Source organism: Geotrypetes seraphini, chromosome 12 (genome assembly GCF_902459505.1).
Source record: "Geotrypetes seraphini chromosome 12, aGeoSer1.1, whole genome shotgun sequence".
NCBI classification, from domain to species: Eukaryota; Metazoa; Chordata; class Amphibia; order Gymnophiona; family Dermophiidae; genus Geotrypetes; species Geotrypetes seraphini.
The window spans coordinates 11,358,620-11,377,826 of record NC_047095.1 but is presented as its reverse complement, the minus strand read 5'-3'; the positions used below and the strand labels follow the sequence as shown (position 1 = coordinate 11,377,826).

Below are 19,207 nucleotides of genomic sequence, written 5' to 3'. Positions count from 1 at the left end.
TATGTATTTCAAGCAGTGTAGGATTACAGCATACCCACAATGAATATCCCTGAGCTAGATGTTCCTACAATAGAGATTGAGCAAGCAAACCTCTCATATGTATTTGTTGTGGATATCCTGAAAATTTGACTGGCTAAGTGTGTCCCAAGGACTGTGTTAAGAATCCCTGCTTTATATAGTTGTTATCCATGGCAGCACATGAGTGTACATAGCCACTAAATGTATTTATATACCACTTATAGCCTAAGTGGTTTACATTCAGGTACTCAAGCATTTTTCCCTATCTGTCCTGGTGGGCTCACACTCTATCTAATATACCTAGGACAATGGGGGATTAAGTGACTTGTTCAGGGTCACAAGGAGCAGCATGGGATTTGATCCTACAACCTCAGGGTGCTGAGGCTGTAGCTCTAATCACTGTGCCACATATACTGTATATAACATATAAAGTTATGTGGCTGACCCACTGCTGAACATCGACCCTATGAGTCAGATCACAATTGCAAATATATATTAAATATAGAAAAGATTCATGAAAGAGACCTGATGCCTAATTAATAAAGGATTTTCCTATTTTGTGGATTTATTGAATGAGATTCTTGAAGTACAAATTTTAAACATTGAACCAAAGTGGAACTCTAGCAACATCTAGTGGTCTAAAACATTTTTTTTCTAAGTTTTTAATTGACCACAAGACAGTTTCTTTACAAAAGATATGCCAGTTCTAAAATAAACAAAAACAACTATACTTATATACCATATTATCTCTAATGATTGCCCAGTCTATTATTAGAAACAATGGGCCCCAATTACAATACAAAACCACAGTAGTAATTCCCGCGCAGCAAATGCAACGCAGTCCATTCAATTCTTACGGGATTGAACAGATGGTGCACAGACGGAACTTCTCCCTGATCAAGTGCTACCAACGCCTCTTGCTGGGACCCCATGTCTCACAAGAGTGAGGCATCACTCTGTGTCTTTAAAGGCATAGACCCAGATTCCCCATCTTCCAAGTCTCTTTCAGACTGGTCCAGAGCATCTTGAATATGGTCACAACTATAAACGCTATGAGGGACATGTGTTCTGGGAGGAGCACACTCAGCAAGGGAAACCCCCCTTGCTTGGCCTCTGGGGAGTCTCCAGGCAGCGCAGAATTTTGGCAGCTTAGATAAACTTTCCACATGAGACTCACAAAATCAGGAGTGAAACCCTGATGAGATCCCCTTAGGGGACTCCACATTCCTCCTCTTGGGTTCTGTGTTATCTACGCCCCTGCGTTTTGCCAAGTCACAGTCTCGGGGTTCTGAGCAGTGGCATAGTGAGGGTGAGCAGTGGAGCCCCTCTCCTGCCCTCCTGCCATACACGTGTGCCCCTCCACAGTACCTTTTAACTTTGGTGCGAGCAGCCACCAATTTACTGCCCGTGTTGGCTTTGGTGCTCTCTCTGAAGTCACTTTCTAGGCATGGGTCCCAAAAGTGACGTCAGAGAGTTGGTGACTGCTTGCATCCAAGTTCAAAAGCCAGGCTGGGAGACTTGAACAGAAGGGCCAAAAGAATTTTCATAATGGGCTCCCTCTCCCAATATGATTGAACAAGGGATTCTGTTCTGTAAATTCAAATAACTCAGACATGGAAGTCGTGTAACAATTAAATTCATATCTGGGGAGAGGCATGCACGTTACCCATTTTCCTTCCTCTCTAACGAAGGAATGCAAGGCAAAGATATGTTAGAATGGCATAGTTGATCAAATGACCTCCTGGTTAGTGCAACAATTCCCAAACTGAGCTGTGGCTCCCTGCAAAGCCGTGACTGACGTACAGGGGAGCCACAGATTATTCTTACATTAGACATCTTTTACAACATTATTTCTCAACATGCGGTACCGAGCCAGTTGTTGGGAGAACGTGGTAGTGCTGCCCGATTCATTCAAATCGATTCACCAATTCACTTTGATGAATCGATTTGAATTGATTTGTTTCCTCCGGGTCAAAGCAACAGCAGTGGTGCTGCTCCTGGGCTGCCCACTGGGGCCTTCCCTCTGCCATGCCACTGATGACATCACTGATGATAGTCAACAGGAAGTGCAAACAGAGACTTATGAAATCACCAGACAACAAAGGTAGCAAAAATGATTTTATTTTCAATTTAGTGATCAAAATGTGTCAGTTTTGAGAATTTATATCTGCTGTCTATATTTTGCACTATATTTTTCTGTTTTTCTATAGTTGCTACTGAGGTGACAGCATATTTTAAAGTCAACTTCCTTGTCCTCTTTGAACCCCCTTGTCTGTCAAAGAATTCACTCTGCCGCGTTACTGTTTAGAGCAGTGGTTCCCAACCCTGGCCTGGAGGGCCACCAGGCCAGTTGGGTTTTCAGGATAGCCCTCATGAATATGCATGAGAGAGATTTGCATATAATGGAGATGCCAAGCATGCAAATCTGATCCATGCATATTCATGAGGGCTATCCTGAAAACCCGACTGGCCTGGTGGGCCTCCAGGACAGGGTTGGGAACTACTGGTTTAGAGTGCTGCCAGCCCAATGCTGCCTTGGATCAAGGTAGGGCTCGCTCGTAGTCAGCGGGGAAGGATGGAGGTTCAGCAGGGGTTCGGCTACACGGTGGGGGCGATGGGAGGTGCTAAAGGGTTCTGCTGCACAAGGGATGGGAGGGAGGGAAGGATAGAAGCTTGGCAAACTGCTGCTGCACAGGGGGATAGGAGGGGAGGAAATATGCTGCACATGTAGGGGAGAGAAAGAAAAGAGGAAGAATTGGGGTGAAGGAGAGGAAGGGAGAGATGATCACGTGCATACTCCAAAAATAAGACTTAGTATGTTTTTGGGCTCAAAATTAATATGACACTGTCTTATATGGGGGAAACACGGTAGTACTATTATTATGGGGGTGGGGTCAGGAGAGAAGCCTGGGTGGGCTTGGGGCAGAGCTTGGGTGGGGGTACTTGGTTGATATTTGTTAGACTTAGGGGCATAGTTACCAGGTCTGCAGTTTTTTCGCCCAGTTGGGCTGCTTTGGAACGCTGGTTATGGGAAATTTTGAGCAGCTGTGGGTTGTGTTTTTTTGGGCTGTTTTAGATTTTTGTTGCTCCAATTTGGGCTGCATCATGACACGGTATTCTCGGCAAGCCATGCCGCATCTGGAGGGCCTCTGAGCATGCACAGATGATGTCATACGCAGTCGCGTATGCTCAGAGGCCCTCCTGACCTGGTAGGAAAGAAGAGATGAGGCAGTGTTGGGATGGGGCTAGAGGCAGAACAGGGTGGGGTTTGGGGCAGAATGGAGCAGAGTTTGGGGGGGTGTTGGGGTGGACTGGGGCGGGGCCATGTGTCCGGGATTTTTTACATAGAAACATGATGGCAGATAAAGGCCAAGTGGCCTAGTCTAGTCTAGTCTAGTCTAATCTGCCCATCCACAGTAACCATTATCTCTTTCTCTCTCTGAGAAATCCCACACACATCAAATATGGTAACCCTAGAAATTAGGCTGTTTTGGGCTGCTTTTTCAAGGTAATTGGCTGGGATTATAAAAAGTATCTGGCAACACTGCTTAGGGCAGGGGTGTCCAATGTCGGTCCTCGAGGGCCGCAATCCAGTCGGGTTTTCAGGATTTCCCCAATGAATATGCATGAGATCTATTAGCATACAATGAAAGCAGTGCATGCAAATATATCTCATGCATATTCATTGGGGAAATCCTGAAAACCCGACTGGATTGCGGCCCTCGAGGACCGACATTGGACACCCCTGGCTTAGGGGGTACTTGGCTTGAAGAAGCTGAGAAACTGTATTATATCACAGAACTATGATTTGACCTGGGGAGCTGTGGAAAAATTTTGAAACATTAAGTGAGCCGTGAACAGAAAAAGTTTGGGAACCACTGGGTTACCGGGCAGTTTTTTTTTTTTTTTTTGCTACATTAAACATGCACTAGTAGTGCCTACAGTAACCTTAATAATAGGGTCCCTTAGATTGTAATCCCTTTGGGGACAAAATATCTAGTATACCTGAATATAACTCATCTTTGGTTACTATTGAAAAAGGTGTGAGCTAAATCTAATTAATACAGTTAGAGTCCCTGATTCTACCCCTTGGAATCAGCCTGACAAGACTGCAGTAAGGAGCCATATGAATACTGGATTGCGCTGTCTTGCGATCAGGACCTAGGCACTTCTCTCATTCTCATGATACACAGAGATTACTACTACTACTAATCACTTAAATAGCGTATGCAGTGCTGTACATTTTGATATTTATAGACGGTCTCTGCTCAGAAGAGCTTACATCTAACTTGGGCAGACATAACATATAGGGTTGGGACTAAAGAACACAAGATGAGAGGAGTTAGGCGTCGAAAGCACTCTCATTTCATTTTTCAGCATGAATGCACATCTTCGTCCCAGGCATCATGGCAACTGTCATCCAAAGTGTTAGGACACTGACATGACTGGGAGTCAGAAGTCTGAATGCTAACTGGAGGAACATGGATGAAAGATAGAGGAGGAACACCAAACGCAGTCTCACCCCCCCCCCCCCCCCCGGCAGGAGATCAACCACGGAGAGGCGCTAGCGCTGCGAGCCACTTCTAACCCCACAGCTGGGAACTCTATAGCCCTTTCGTTTCCGCTGCTGGACCCGTCCACTTCTCGCGATGTTTGCGAGGCGGAAGCTCGCTCGCGAGAGACCGCAGGTGCCCGGGGCCGGGGGATGCGGCTGCGAGCGTGCGCGCTGAGCTCCGCCGCGTTCGTTTTCGTGACCTGATGGCAGAGCAGGTGGTGCCGAAGACCAGGACTCTCCTGGTGAGGCATCTCCCCGCCGAGCTGAGCTACGAGGAGAAGGAGGACCTGCTCAGATACTTCGGGGCCTCGGTCGTTCGAGTTTTTTCCGATCAGGGGAGACTGGTGAGTGGCGGGAGACGGGGCGGGGAGCAGCTAGGAGAGCGGGGATGCCACCTTTCCCGAGGAGAAGTCGGGTGGAGTAGGGCGCGGTGGAGAGAGCCAGAGTCTGCGGTCCTGACCCTGGATGCCGTCTCTGAATTTAGGGACAAGCGTTGCCCAGTACCTGAAACTGAATAGTAATAGTATTGTGTTTATTTAATTGTGTGTAGATAAAAACGAGTGTTGTAAACCTAAATCGGCTGTGGTGGTAGTTTTTAGCAATGCGCAGGTTAGTAGTGTTTGATCTGGGGAAGTTACGTGATTTCCCCCCCCTCCCCCCCCGAGCTATGCATAGGAGCCAATTTTTCATAATGATTGAAGGTGCTAAACCCAAATGGAAATTACCCCTCTCTAGATACGTTTGCTCGGTATTGGGGTACTCGAGTACCTATGGAGCTGGCTACCTACTGTACTGCTTGGTAATAAAATTGGACACAAAAATTAAAACTGGTGAGATCCCAAAGAGTAATACAGATTTTATACTGTTTATTTAAGAAATAAGCAGTGGATTTCTCCAAATCCATCTTAATAATGGTTTATGCACTTTTGTTATAGGAAATTATCCAAACCTTTTTAAAACCCCTGCTAAGCTAACTGCTCTCACCACATTCTCTGGCAAGGAATTCTAGAGTTTAATTACAAAATGAGTGAACAAATATTTTCTCTGGTTTTAAATCTACTAGTCAATGCAAGTCATGATAGGAGCTCAACAGAAGACTCTTTGTGTCAGTGTGCAGTCATAGAAACATGATGGTAGATATAATATTTTACCTATGTTTATAATTATTAATATTATCTTGTACATCGCCTTGAATGTAGAGTAGGCGATTAATCAAATTATTTAATAAACTTGGAACTTGGCCATAGAAATCTACTTTGTACTGTCCTTAGGTTACCATCAAAGCTTACTCCAGCCTATCCAGAACTGAATTGCCATATATGGGGCATAGGCTGTGCAAGTCTGCTCAGTACCGGCCCTAGTTCTTCAATTTATTTTATACCATTAATTTTCTAATTAGAGATCCCACTAGATTCATGCCACTTTTTTTAAAAAAATTTTTTATTCATTTTTTAATCTTATAACAAGTGCACAAATAATAAAACATTTAAAATTAAATACATCATTTGAATTTCTTTCTAGTATAACATCAAATAAATAAATTTATTCCCTTCCCACCCACCCTTTCCTTTAGCATTCAATCAAAAATATACAGATATAAATATTCTTTACTATTGATTAAACCTATAGTAAAACTTTAATTCACCCTCCTCCCCCCCATTTGCAAATATACTTTCAATAGAAAATGGTGTTTCAAGTTTATTCAAGTTTATTAGGATTTTATATACCGCCTATCAAGGTTATCTAAGCGGTTTTTACAATCAGGTACTCAAGCATTTTCCCTACTCATTTTGTCTACTCATTACAGTACATTACACTTTTTTGAATTGTGTCACTGTTTTCATCTCCAGCACCTCTCTCTGGAGGGCATCAACCCTTCTCTCCATGAAAAAGAATTTCCTAACATTACTCCTAAGTCTACTACTACCTTGCAACCTCAATTTATGCCCTCTAGTTTTACCATTTTCCCTTCTCTGGAAAAGATTGTTTTTGTCTGTGGTAGGTTTGACAACTGCGAACTTGGTTTGGCCATGGCTGATAGAAATATAAAACAACCCGCAAATAGTTTACAGAAATGTGGGCAAAAAAGTCATAGCATAAAAGGAGCAATTGAGTAATCTGGATTTATGCTTGTGACAGTGGTTGTGGTACTCGAGCTTATCACAGTTTCCTGTTCTGTGTGTTTGAACTTGTTATAGTTGGTGTTTTCCTCAAGTGTTGTTTTACTGGAAAGTTGATTGTTTTCTACTTTAAGGGCTCCTTTTACTAAGGTGCACTAGCATTTTTAGCGTGCACTAAATGAAAAATACTAACGCAAGCTCTATGGAAGCATTAACGTTTAGCGCGTGTGGCATTGTAGCTAAAACCGTTAGCGCACTTTAGTAAAAGGAGCCCTAAGTGAAGTGACTTTTGGTAAAGCAGGATATAAGATTAAAAAAAGCAAGTTCTACTGGAACTTTGTAGTATGCATTATTAGCAGGTAGAATGTGCTGAGCCTGTTTTTTGTTCTACCAGCAAACATTAAATGACTAGTGCTTCCCGATTCAGGGAAACTTTTTTCAATTCCATTTACTTTTCCTGCCCATTCTGGCGTTTTTTTTCAAACGTCCTGGCAGGTTTATTTTGTAGCCTCTTTACGCATCCCCCCCTTTGCCCTCTCCAACCCCACACCTGTGCTGTGGTGTAAACAAAAAATACTTTTCCTCTCTCTGTTAAGTCCTAGCTCATGTTTGCTAACACCTGCTCTGGCAGGATAAATATGTCAAATCTGATGTATTGTAATCAAAATAGAAAATTATTTTTTCTACTTTTTGTTGTCTGGTCATTCAAATCATGTTGTTCCCAAGCGCTGGTTTCTGTTTGTCTCCTGTTAACTTGCTCACCAGTGTCTCCTGCCCATTTGATGTTTTCTTCTTTCTCCGTGGTCACCATCCATCTTCCATCTCTGTACCTTCCCTTGCCATATATCCAACATTTCTTTCCCACTGCCTACCATCTCTCTCTCTATCTCTCTCCCTGCCTTGTGCCGTGAGTCAAACCTATTCCCCTGCATTCAGCATCTCTCCTTTCCTCCCATCCATTATCATGTGCAATATTTCTTTCTCTCTCCCCATGCATCTTCTCCCTGCCCTCCAACATTTCTCCCTCACTCTTTTCCATGCATGTCTCCCTCTCCTCCACTAGATGCAGGATTTCTCCCCCTCACCACTTTTTTACTTCTTTTTTTTTTTTTTTTTTTGCATCTCTCCCCTACTCTCCTCAACCCCATGCCTAACAATTCTTTCTCTCCCTTCCCATTTGCAGCAACTTTCCATCCTTCCCTTCCAGCCCCCTGTACAGCAGCTTTCCATGCCTTCCAACCCCCTACGTGGTACATTCTGACCTCCTAAAGCAGCAGAGGCAGTGCTCTCAACATGCTGTTCACGGCCTGCCCACCAGGGTTTCCCTCTGCTACATCATCAGTGACACCCTCATCACCTTGCACTTAGACTGCTGCAACTCGCTACTCTCAGGCCTTCCGCTTAGTCATCTCGCTATCTTCCAATCCGTCCAGAATTCAGCTGCACAACTTATATTCTAGGCGAGCTGCTATACTCACGTTACCCCTTTCCACCACTTGATTACTGATGATTAGGTGGCCCCAGGCAATTTAATAGAGCAAGAGCCTCTCCTGTGTGCATACATTACTTTGAATATTAGCTGGACAGTGTCTATTACATCCTTTCTTAGGTAATTCAACACTTTTTTGCTCACGTTATCAGAGTTCAGTCTGCCCACATCCAATGTTACTTTTGTGTCAATCATCATTTGTCTACCTCAATGGCATAGCCAGAAGGCAATTTTTGGGTGGACCAACAGGTTGAATAAGTGGGTACTAGGGTTGACAACTTTTTGAAAGAGAAACTCCCGCCAACTGATGCGCCTGTGCACCACCACTACCCCAGTCAACATCTTCAATAAGGGTAGCAGTGGAAACTTCAGTGGCTGCAAGCTACACTGAGGACTAGGGGAACACAAAGCACACTACACAGATGAAATGTTAATTATCATTTATATGCGGGGGGGGGGGGGTGTTCAAAGAGATCAAGGCAGATGACTTTAAAATATGCAATGTCAATAACAACTATAGAAAAACAGAAAAATATAGTGTAAAATATAGACAGCAGATATAAAATTCTCAAAACTGACAAATTTTGAACACTAAATTGAAAATAAAATAATTTTCCTACCTTTGTTGTCTGTTGATTTCATGAGTCTCTGGTTGCATTTCCTTCTGACTGTGCATCCAATACTTCTTTCTTTCTTTCTGCCGGATCTCATTCCCTTCCCCAACCAATATCTCTCTCTGTCCCTCTATGAGTCCAACATTTCTCCCTCTCTCATACCCTGTATCATGAGGAGCATTTTCCACCACTGCCCATCAGCCCCATGCCCATTTCTCCTTCTATCACCCCTCTCCAGCACCATGCCACATTTTTCCCTCCATCACTATGTCCAACATTCCTCCCCCTTGCATCCCCTTCAATCTGTCCCTCTGTTCCCTCTACACAACCATATCCAACATTTCTCCCTCTCACCCCTTTCTACCTATTTGTTTACTCCTGGCAGAATTCTGCACATTTCTCCATCACTTCATTCTACTCCTGGATCCAACATCTCCCTCCTTCTCCCCTTTCACCTCCTGTTTATCTCTCTCTCATCTACCCCCTTGCTCAACACCTCTCTCTCATTTCCTTGTGCCCTGTGTCAAATCTGTCTGTCCCCCTCCATGAACCATCTTCCTTTCCTCTCCTCCATTATTTCCAATTTCATCTTCTCCCCTCACCATGCATGTCTCCCTAAACTCCCCCATCTTTTCTTCTTCTCACCCTCCCCTCCCTCATTGCCACCAGATTTTCTTCCTCTTACCTCTTCCCTCCCCCTGTGCCATCAGATATCTTTCCTCTCCTTCCCTGTACTCCAAGGCTTGCTTCTTCGGGTCGTGGTATCGGCAGTGACTCTCATGTGCTACCTGCCACTAAACCGGAATTCTCCCCTTTGCTGTGGAGAGACTGCTGAGTCAGCAGCAGGCAGCATGTGGGAATGGCTGCCGATATTGCGATGAGATTCGATGCTGATTCACTCCCCCTGCCTCTGATTCTGATTTGCCCCCGGCTCCCATCTCTGACCTAAAGCAGCAGTGGCAAACAAGCTGTTTGGTAGCCTGCCCTCCAGGGCTTCCCTCTGCCGCATCATCAGTGATGCAACAGAGGGAAGGCCCCAGTATGCAGGCCAGGAGCAGCCTGTTTATCGCTACTACTTTAGGTTAGAGTAGGAGACAAGGCCAATGAGGGGGGGGGTGGAATCAGCATTGAATCTCGTCGCTAATCAGCAGGCAGTTCTCACACGCTGCCTGCCTCTGTCTCGGGCAGCGCTACCATGTACCGTGTTGAGAAGCACTAGTGTAAAACAAAAGGAAAAAGTGGTATACAAGTCCCATCCATCCCTTTATGTGTGTTTCCCCCCCCCCCCTCCATACTTTTCCATCCAGCAATCAAGGACTTGCTTCTTTCATGCTTCCTCTTTGCTTTTATTTTTTATTTTTTCCTCTCTTTATCTCTTTTCTCGTCACAAACATATATAACCAATTCTGACACAGTCATAAAATGCATGTAGATTAGAAATTCCATGAAGCATACTTCTTTTCTCTCTTCCCCTCTTTACTCCTAACACATGACTGTCCTTGTTTGGCTGATTCAGGTGTGTATTTCATTTTTTATTGTGAATTTTACTGTGAAACCTAGTTGCTACATCATTTTAGTGTTTTACGTTAGTTACATTTTTGAATGGTTTGTTGCACACGTTTTAAAACCAAATCACAGTGTTGAGAAGATTTGCATTCAAGATTTATGTTGCTTTAAGTAATATACCCTATTATTTCTTTTTCAGAAGCATACTGCGTTTGCAACCTTTTCCAGTGAAAGCTTGGCTGCAAAGGTTTGTTCCAATTTCTTTACACATGGTGCCACAACTGCAGCTAGGAAGTATCAAACTGAGTCATACAAGCCAGCTTTACTTTAGGTATTTTAACAAGTAATGATGGAAGATTTTTTAGGGCATATCAGATAGGGGGAATGGTTTATCAGACAGAAACAAAAATGGTTTATCAGACAGAAACAAAAATCACTGTCGTGCTTCATTTGTTACATTTGTTTATTTTAGCATGTAATTGCAATGTTTTATTAGTTGAGTGTGAAGGATAGTGCAGAGTTAATTCTCATTCTCATTGTAAAACTAGTGCAAAACAGTATACTCAAGTGGCCATTTTTAGAGTTTATTAGAATATCCTCTCTCATAAATTAAGATTTCTATCTGAACTAGACTAGAATAAACCAGTTTAGACATTGAAAATCTAAGGGGATATACAATATCTATCTAATCTAATCTATAGCTCAGAACGGTTCAAACTAGGGATCTAGTACAAACAATTAGATTTTCCAGGTTACAGTTTGCATAGTTATCCTTGGCAGTGTTTTTTTTTTCAATACAAGTTATATTTCTTATGCAGGGTATTATTTTATTCCTGAGTTAGTGTCCATGAAGTGAAGATTCTGACTGCATCAAGTTTTGCTTTAGAGCACAGGTGGCAAACTCAAGGCCTGTGGGCCGAATTTGGCCCGTGGTGCAATGCGGCATTTTCATTGCTGCCCCCAGTGCTATCTTCTGGCCGGCTCCCTCCTCCTCATAGAAACATAGAAATAGACGGCAGATAAGGGCTACGGCCCATCAAGTCTGCCCACTCCAGTGACCCTCCCTATCTATCTTTGCGGATAGATCCCACATGTCTATCCCATCTGGCCTTAAAATCCGGCACACTGCTGGCCTCAATAACCTGAAGTGGAAGACTATTCCAGCGATCAACCACCCTTTCAGTGAAGAAGAACTTCCTAGTGTCACTGTGCAGTTTCCCGCCCCTGATTTTCCACTAATGCCCCCTTGTTGCCGCGGGACCCTTGAAGAAGAAGAAGATGTCTTCTTCCACCTCGATGCGGCCCGTGAGATATTTGAATGTCTCGATCATATCTCCCCTCTCTCGACGTTCCTCGAGTAAGTAGAGCTGCAATTTCCCCAACCGCTCCTCGTACGGGAGCTCCTTGAGTCCCGAGACCATCCTGGTGGCCATTCTCTGGACCGATTCCAGTCTCAGCACATCCTTGCAGTAATGCGGCCTCCAGAATTGCACACAGTACTCCAGGTGTGGTCTCACCATGGATCTATACAGTGGCATAATGACTTCAGGTATACGGCTGACGAAACTCCTGCGTATGCAACCTATGATTTGCCTTGCTTTGGATGAAGCTTGCTCCACTTGGTTTGCAGACTTCATGTCTTCCCTGACAATCACCCCTAAGTCTCTTTCTGCTTCAGTTCTTGGCAGGATCTCGCCATTTAGGGTGTAAATCTTGCATGGATTTTGGCTTCCCAGGTGCATGACTTTACATTTTTTGGCATTGAAACTGAGTTGCAAGGACCTAGACCAGTGCTCCAGCAGAAGTAAGTCATGCACCATATCGTCTGCCATTGCTTTTTTGTTTGTTGTGCTTTTGCTCACTACATTGCTCAGTTTGGCATCATCGGCGAATAATGTTATTCTACCTCGGAGCCCTTCTGTCAAGTGTCTTATATAGATATTGAACAAGATCGGGCCCAGGACGGAGCCTTGTGGCACTCCACTTATCACCTCTGACATTTCGGAGGGGGTGCCATTCACCATCACCCTCTGAAGCCTACCTCCAAGCCAGTTCCCAACCCATTTGGTTAATGTGTCGCCCAAACCTAAAGAACTCATCTTGTTCAGCAACCTGCGGTGTGGCACGCTATCAAATGCTTTGCTGAAATCCATGTAGACGATGTCCAGGGACTCACCAACATCCAGCTTCCTCGTTACCCAGTCAAAGAAGCTGATCAGGTTGGATTGGCAGGATCTCCCCTTAGTAAATCCATGTTGGCGGGGACCCTGTAGATTCTCCTCGTCCATGATCCTATCCAATTGGCGTTTGATTAGGGTTTCCATTAGTTTGCTCACTATTGAAGTGAGACTCACTGGTTGTAGTTTGCCATCTCATCCTGGAGCCTTTCTTGTGTAGTGGAATGACGTTAGCCATCTTCCAGTCCATCGGGCCGTTACCTGTACTAAGGGAGAGATTGAAGAGTGCGGATAGTCAAGACATCACCCAACTCCCTGAGTACCCTAGGGTGTAGGTTGTCAGGCCCCATTGTCTTGTTGACCTTGATTTTTGACAGCTCGCAGTAGACGCTGCTGGGTGTAAATTTGAAATTACTAAACGGGTCTACTGATTTAATCCTTGTCTGTGGCTGAGGGCCGATTCCTGGCGCCTCGCGGGTGAAGACTGAACAGAAGTATTCATTTAACAGTTGGGCTTTTTCCGAGTCCGTCTCTACATAGTCTCCGTCTGGTTTTCTGAGTCGTACTATCCCGCCCGAGTTCTTTTTTCTGTCACTAATATACCTGAAGAAGGATTTATCTCCCTTCTGGATGTTCTTTGCTAGAGACTCCTCCATGCGGAATTTGGCCTCCCTAACTGCCGCTTTGACAGCTCTTGATTTGGTCAGATTTGGGAGTCCTGTGTCCCTGATTGTTTGTAAGAGATGAATGCTTTTTTCTTCTCTTTGATGAGGTCCGAGATCTCCATAGAGAACCACTGTGGCTTGTTGTTCCTACTCCGTTTGCTTACTGATTTAACATAGCGGTTTGTTGCTTCCTGTATGGTGGTTTTCAAAATTGATCACATTTCTTCCACGCTGTCGGTGTCTGCTTGGATTTGTAGCGCCTGGTGAACGAAGTCTCCCATATCTTGGAAGTTTGTGTCCTTGAACTTGAGAACCTTGGTCAGTGTGGTAGATTTCGTGAAACCTTTCCTGAGATTGAACCATATCATATTGTGGTCACTGGAGGCCAAAGTTTCACCCACCGAGACCTCTGTGATACTTTCTCCATTGGTAAGTACCAGGTCCAAAATTGCCTGATCCCTTGTTGGCTCAAATACCAGTTGCCTGAGTCCTGCTCCATTCAAAGAGTTTAATAGCTTCCTGCTGCTGCCGGAAGCAGAGGAAAGCGTGACCCAATCCACATCGGGCATGTTGAAGTCACCTACCAATACTGTATCCCCCCGCAAGGTGATATTCTCTATATCTCCGATTAATTCCATATCTAGGTCTTCTTGATGTCTTGGGAGTCTGTATACTACGCCAAGATACAGGCATTTGTCCTTCCCTCTGGCCAAATTTACCCAAAGGGATTCCCCAGTGTACTGTACATCTGTGATTCTGGTGACCTTAATGTCATCTTTAGTATATAATGCTACCCCACCTCCCATTTTGCCCTCCCTGTCCTGACGAAGCAAGTTGTAACCTGGTATGACCATGTCCCACCCGTGGGAGTCTGTGAGCCAAGTCTCAGATATCGCCACCACATCCAGGCCGCAATGCACAAATCCACTGGCGGCAGCTCCTACCTGTGTCCTGCGCCTGAACCGGAAGCCTTCTCCGACATCGGGACACGCGAGGAGCCCTCACCCGCGGCTTTGTGCACACTGTGGTGGTGAAGAAGAGGGAGCCGGCCAGAAGATAACACCAGGGACGGCAATGAAAACACACATCACACCGCGGGCCGCATAAAACGGCTAGGCAGGAACTGGCTAGAAGGTAAGACATCCACTGGAGGGAGGCACCTAATTGAGGCACAGCATGGAGGGAGGCAACAAAGGAATGATTTTATTTTCAATTTAGTGATTGAATTGTGTCAATTTTGAGAATTTACATTTGCTGTCTATATTTTGCACTGTTCAGAAAGAAAAGCATTTATTTCTATTTCTCTGGTGTTGTACTGCATGCAGAGTCTTGAATCTTAGGGTTTCATTTGTATATATTAGTACTTTTAGTTTCTGGTTTTATATTTGCATAGGGGTTATCGGTTATCTGTGTTCTGGTAGGAATGAATGTTGAGAAGCATACAGTGTGCTTTGTGTAGTTTAATTTTGTGGTTAAACCAAAAACAACAAATTGACCCTAAGAGATCCACAGAGAAGAAAAACCAGAAGAAACCAAAAAACACTGTGGAGGGACAATGTTTCTGAAATGGACTTTATTGAAAATTTCAAAGTTCTAAAAGTATAGTTGAGCAACACACATAAGAAATAAAATAATCCACATAAAAACCTGAAGGACCTAGTCCGCTGAAATCGTGAGACCCAACACGGTCCGTGTTTCGACCAGGTAGTCTTCTTCAGGGGTCCCTGAGAGTCCTAACACTTGTTACTCCGCATATCTACTACCATAGAACTCTCAGGGACCCCTGAATTAGACTATCTGGTCAAAACATGGACCTTCAGGTTTTTATGTGGATTATTTTATTTCTTATGTGGATTGCTCAATTATACTTCTGGAACTTTGAAATTTTCGATAAAGTCCATTTCAGGAACATCGTCACTCCACAGTGATTTTTGGTTTCTTCTAATTTTTTGGTTAACCATTATGTGTTGTTAATAAGATTATATTGTGTGTTTACCGTATTTTCACGCATATAACGCGCGCGTTATACGCGTTTTTACCTACCGCGCATACCCCTCGCGTGTTATACGCGTGAGCGCGGTATACAAAATTTTTTTTACATAGTTCCCACGCCGCCTGACAACCCGATTCACCCCCCCCAGCAGGACCGCTCGCACCCCCACCCCGAACGACCGCTCGCACGCGCTCCCACCCGCACCCGCATCCACGATCGGAGCAAGAGGGAGCCCAAGCCCTCTTGCCCGGCCGACTCCCCAACTCCCCGACAATATCGGGCCAGGAGGGAGCCCAAACCCTCCTGGCCACGGCGACCCCCTACCCCCACCCCGCACTACATTACGGGCAGGAGGGATCCCAGGCCCTCCTGCCCTCGACGCAAACCCCCCTCCCTCCAACGACCGCCCCCCCCCAAGAACCTCCGACCGCCCCCCCAGCCGACCCGCGACCCCCCTGGCCGACCCCCACGACACCCCCACCCCCCTTCCCCATACCTTTGGTAGTTGGCCGGACAGACGGGAGCCAAACCCGCCTGTCCGGTAGGCAGCCAACGACGGAATGAGGCCGGATTGGCCCATCCGTCCCAAAGCTCCGCCTACTGGTGGGGCCTAAGGCGCGTGGGCCAATCAGAATAGGCCCTGGAGCCTTAGGTCCCACCTGGGGGCGCGGCCTGAGGCACATGGTCGGGTTGGGCCCATGTGCCTCAGGCCGCGCCCCCAGGTGGGACCTAAGACTCCAGGGCCTATTCTGATTGGCCCACGTGCCTTAGGCCCCACCAGTAGGCGGAGCTTTGGGACGGATGGGCCAATCCGGCCTCATTCCGTCGTTGGCTGCCTGCCGGACAGGCGGGTTTGGCTCCTGTCTGTCCGGCCAACTACCAAAGGTACGGGGAAGGGGGGTGGGGGGGTCGTGGGGGTCGGCCAGGGGGGTCGCGGGTCGGCTGGGGGGGCGGTCGGAGGTTCTTGGGGGGGGCGGTCGTTGGAGGGAGGGGGGTTTGCGTGGGCCCAACCCGACCATGTGCCTCAGGCCGCGCCCCCAGGTGGGACCTAAGGCTCCAGGGCCTATTCTGATTGGCCCACGCGCCTTAGGCCCCACCAGTAGGCGGAGCTTTGGGACGGATGGGCCAATCCGGCCTCATTCCGTCGTTGGTTGCCTGCCGGACAGGCGGGTTTGGCTCCCGTCTGTCCGGCCAACTACCAAAGGTACGGGGAAGGGGGGTGGGGATGTCGTGGGGGTCGGCCAGGGGGGTCGCGGGTCGGCTGGGGGGGCGGTCGGAGGTTCTTGGTGGGGGGCGGTCGTTGGAGGGAGTGCACGGAAAGTCAGGGCGGGTGAACGGAGAGTCGGGACAGCGCACGGAGAGGCGGGGCAGTGCACGGAAAGTCAGGGAGTGTGAACGGAGAGTCGGGACAGCGCACGGAGAGGCGGGGCAGTGCACGGAAAGTCAGGGAGGGTGAACGGATAGTCGGGACAGCGCACGGAGAGTCGGGGAGGGCGAAAGGAGAGTCGGGGTGGCCAGAGGAGAGTCGGGGCGGGCGAAAGGACAGTCGGGCTGCATGCGCGGTATACCCGTGAGCGCGGTATACAAAAGTTTTTGTACATAAAATCGTGGTTTCTGCGCGCTATACCCGTGTGCGCGTTTTACACGGGTGCGCGTTATCTGCGTGAAAATACGGTATATATGAAAAATTAATGGAAAAAATGGTGTTACAATTAGTACTATTATGGGTGCGGGGTCTGGGACGGAGATGGGCGGGATCTGGCCTGGTACTTAGCCTGTGTTTTTGGATTTCAGCCCCACACCCCTGCTTTAGAGATAAACTGGAAACCCAAAGCATAGTGATTATCTTAGGTTGTTTTGGCTTTTGATATAGAGGAGGGGGACCTAACCCAGTTATCTAGCACAGGTAGGTTTAAATTTAATTTTCTTTTGCTATATCATGTTTAGATATAATAGTATTTCCAGTGCAATAGGTGAGACATTCTAGACCAGGGATCTCAAAGTCCCTCCTTGAGGGCCGCAATCCAGTCGGGTTTTCAGGATTTGCCCAATGAATATGCACTGAAAGCAGTGCATGCACATAGATCTCATGCATATTCATTGGGGAAATCCTGAAAACCCGACTGGATTGCGGCCCTCAAAGAGGGACTTTGAGACCCCTGTTCTAGACAGATAGGTAATATCCCCATAGCCATGTGCATCTGCAGAAGGAATCCACTCCGTATTTTTCCTCTTGCCTCTGCTGTACTTCATTGGGCTCCTTAGCTCCTACTACTGTTCTTTCTTTCTGCATGTGTGCCTGTTCTGCTCTCCCCATTTTATTTTGTTTGGTTTATTTTTTGTCCCTTTTTGGGGATTCTGGTGTTTGGAGCATTTTTTTCAGCTCTGCCTGCTTTGAGAACACACAAAACTTGTGGTCTGTAGCTGATGGGCCGATCCCACTGGGTACCTGTTAGCCAGCCTGCATAGTTTTCTTTGGAGCTCAGGGCTGTCCCCGAAGTGGTCTCGCTTACTGTTAAGCAGGGGTCGAGTGCAGATTGTTGGGTGCCTTTAGGAGACTTGGCAGTGTCTTGCAGGGGTGCTGGCTGCATCTTCTTGCCTCTGCCTGTCTTGGTGCATATCCATTGGTCCGCAGGGGTGGAGGCATAAGTTCTGACTGGCAGCCTGAAGATCAGCTTTGAAGAAGCATCCCAGTACTGAGGCAGTGATTCTCTCATCCAGCTACTGTGAGAGAGCTGAGGCAGGCACAGATATTCAGACAGTTTGTGCTGAATCATTCGGTCTTGGAAGCATGGTGCTCCCTCTTCCAAGACCACGATTTCCAGATGGATCCATAGGGCCATTTCATCAGCGTACATTCTTTCTGGGAAACAGTCCCCTGTTTCCATCAGGGTGCATTCTACCAGGAGTGTGGCTTCTTTGTGAGCTGAAGCTAGAGCTGTCTCCACTGAGGAGATCTGCAAGGCGGCAACATTGTCTTCTCTTCACATGTTTGCCAAGTTTTACGGAGTAGGTGTGGTGGCAAGACAGGATTCTGCTTTTGGGTTCTTGGTCTTGAGGGTCGTCGCAGCAATCCTGCCCTAGCTGTTTGGGAACTACTTTTGTATGTCCCATCTGTCTAGAATGTCTCACCTATTGCACTGGAAAAAGAGATTATGTACTTTCCCTGATAAGCTCTTTTCCAGTAGATAGTTGACATTCTAGACTCACGCCCAGTCCTTCCTGTGTCTGCCTGCTATTTGTCTGTATGCTTCTCCAAGCTGATTCTTGGATGCCTGTTAGCCTTTAGGGGCTGGGAATAATTTTGTATATATGTAGTTTCCGAGCTCCTTTGAAACCTTTGTTGGCAGTTAACATTACTGTTTGATTTATTCTTGAGTAGAACAGTTTGTTATTCAGCCTGATTCTACTGGTGCCTCTACTTCATGTGTATTGGGTGGCTCAGTACTTGGGTACTAACTGTAGGTGGAGCTAAGGAGCCCAGTGAAGTACAGTGGTGCCTCACACAACGAACTTAATTCGTTCCAGGAGCAAGTTTGTTATGCGAAAAGTTCGTTATGTGAAACGCGTTTTCCCATAACAATACATGTAAAAAAAAATAATTCGTTCTGTAGCATAAAATATGCTAAGATGACATAAAAAAAGATAAATTTATCTTGTTAGAGCTGTTAGCATGATATAGAGGGGATATATGTGAAGGGGAGGGGAGACAGGGGTTTTGTTGATCCTTGCTGTGTATTATAATCACCCCCCACATACTCCCCAGTACCTTTTTTAATTCCTCCCATCTTTCCCAGCCAGTGGCGTACAGGCCAGAAGCGCAGAGATCAGGAGCAATTCCTCTGCACGCCTGTGTGGGCCCATGCCGATCTCCGAATGGCTGCAGTTAGTTCTTGTGAGTCCCGCGAGAGCTGGCTGCAGTTAGTTCTTGTGAGTCCCGCGAGAGCTGACTGCAGCCATTCAGAGATCAGCGCAGGCCCAGGCAGTAGCACAGAAGGCTTGCTCTTGATCTCTGCGCTTCTGGCTGGGAAATTTGCTAGACCACCACGAGTGAGCGGGTGAGATTAAAA

At 46.4% G+C, this 19,207-nt stretch overlaps 1 protein-coding gene across 2 annotated transcripts in view; it reads left to right on the top strand.

The window, feature by feature from the left end:
- The first annotated feature begins 4,621 nt into the window (after positions 1-4,621).
- Positions 4,622-19,207, top strand: part of RNPC3 (RNA binding region (RNP1, RRM) containing 3) — a 100,249-nt gene continuing 85,663 nt past the window's right edge. For both annotated transcript variants that reach the window (XM_033916508.1, XM_033916509.1), the window contains exons 1-2: positions 4,622-4,917; positions 10,502-10,549. In XM_033916508.1, the coding sequence (XP_033772399.1) occupies positions 4,777-4,917; positions 10,502-10,549 (189 nt within the window). In that variant the 5' untranslated portion in view covers positions 4,622-4,776. The remainder of the gene's footprint in view (positions 4,918-10,501; positions 10,550-19,207) is intronic.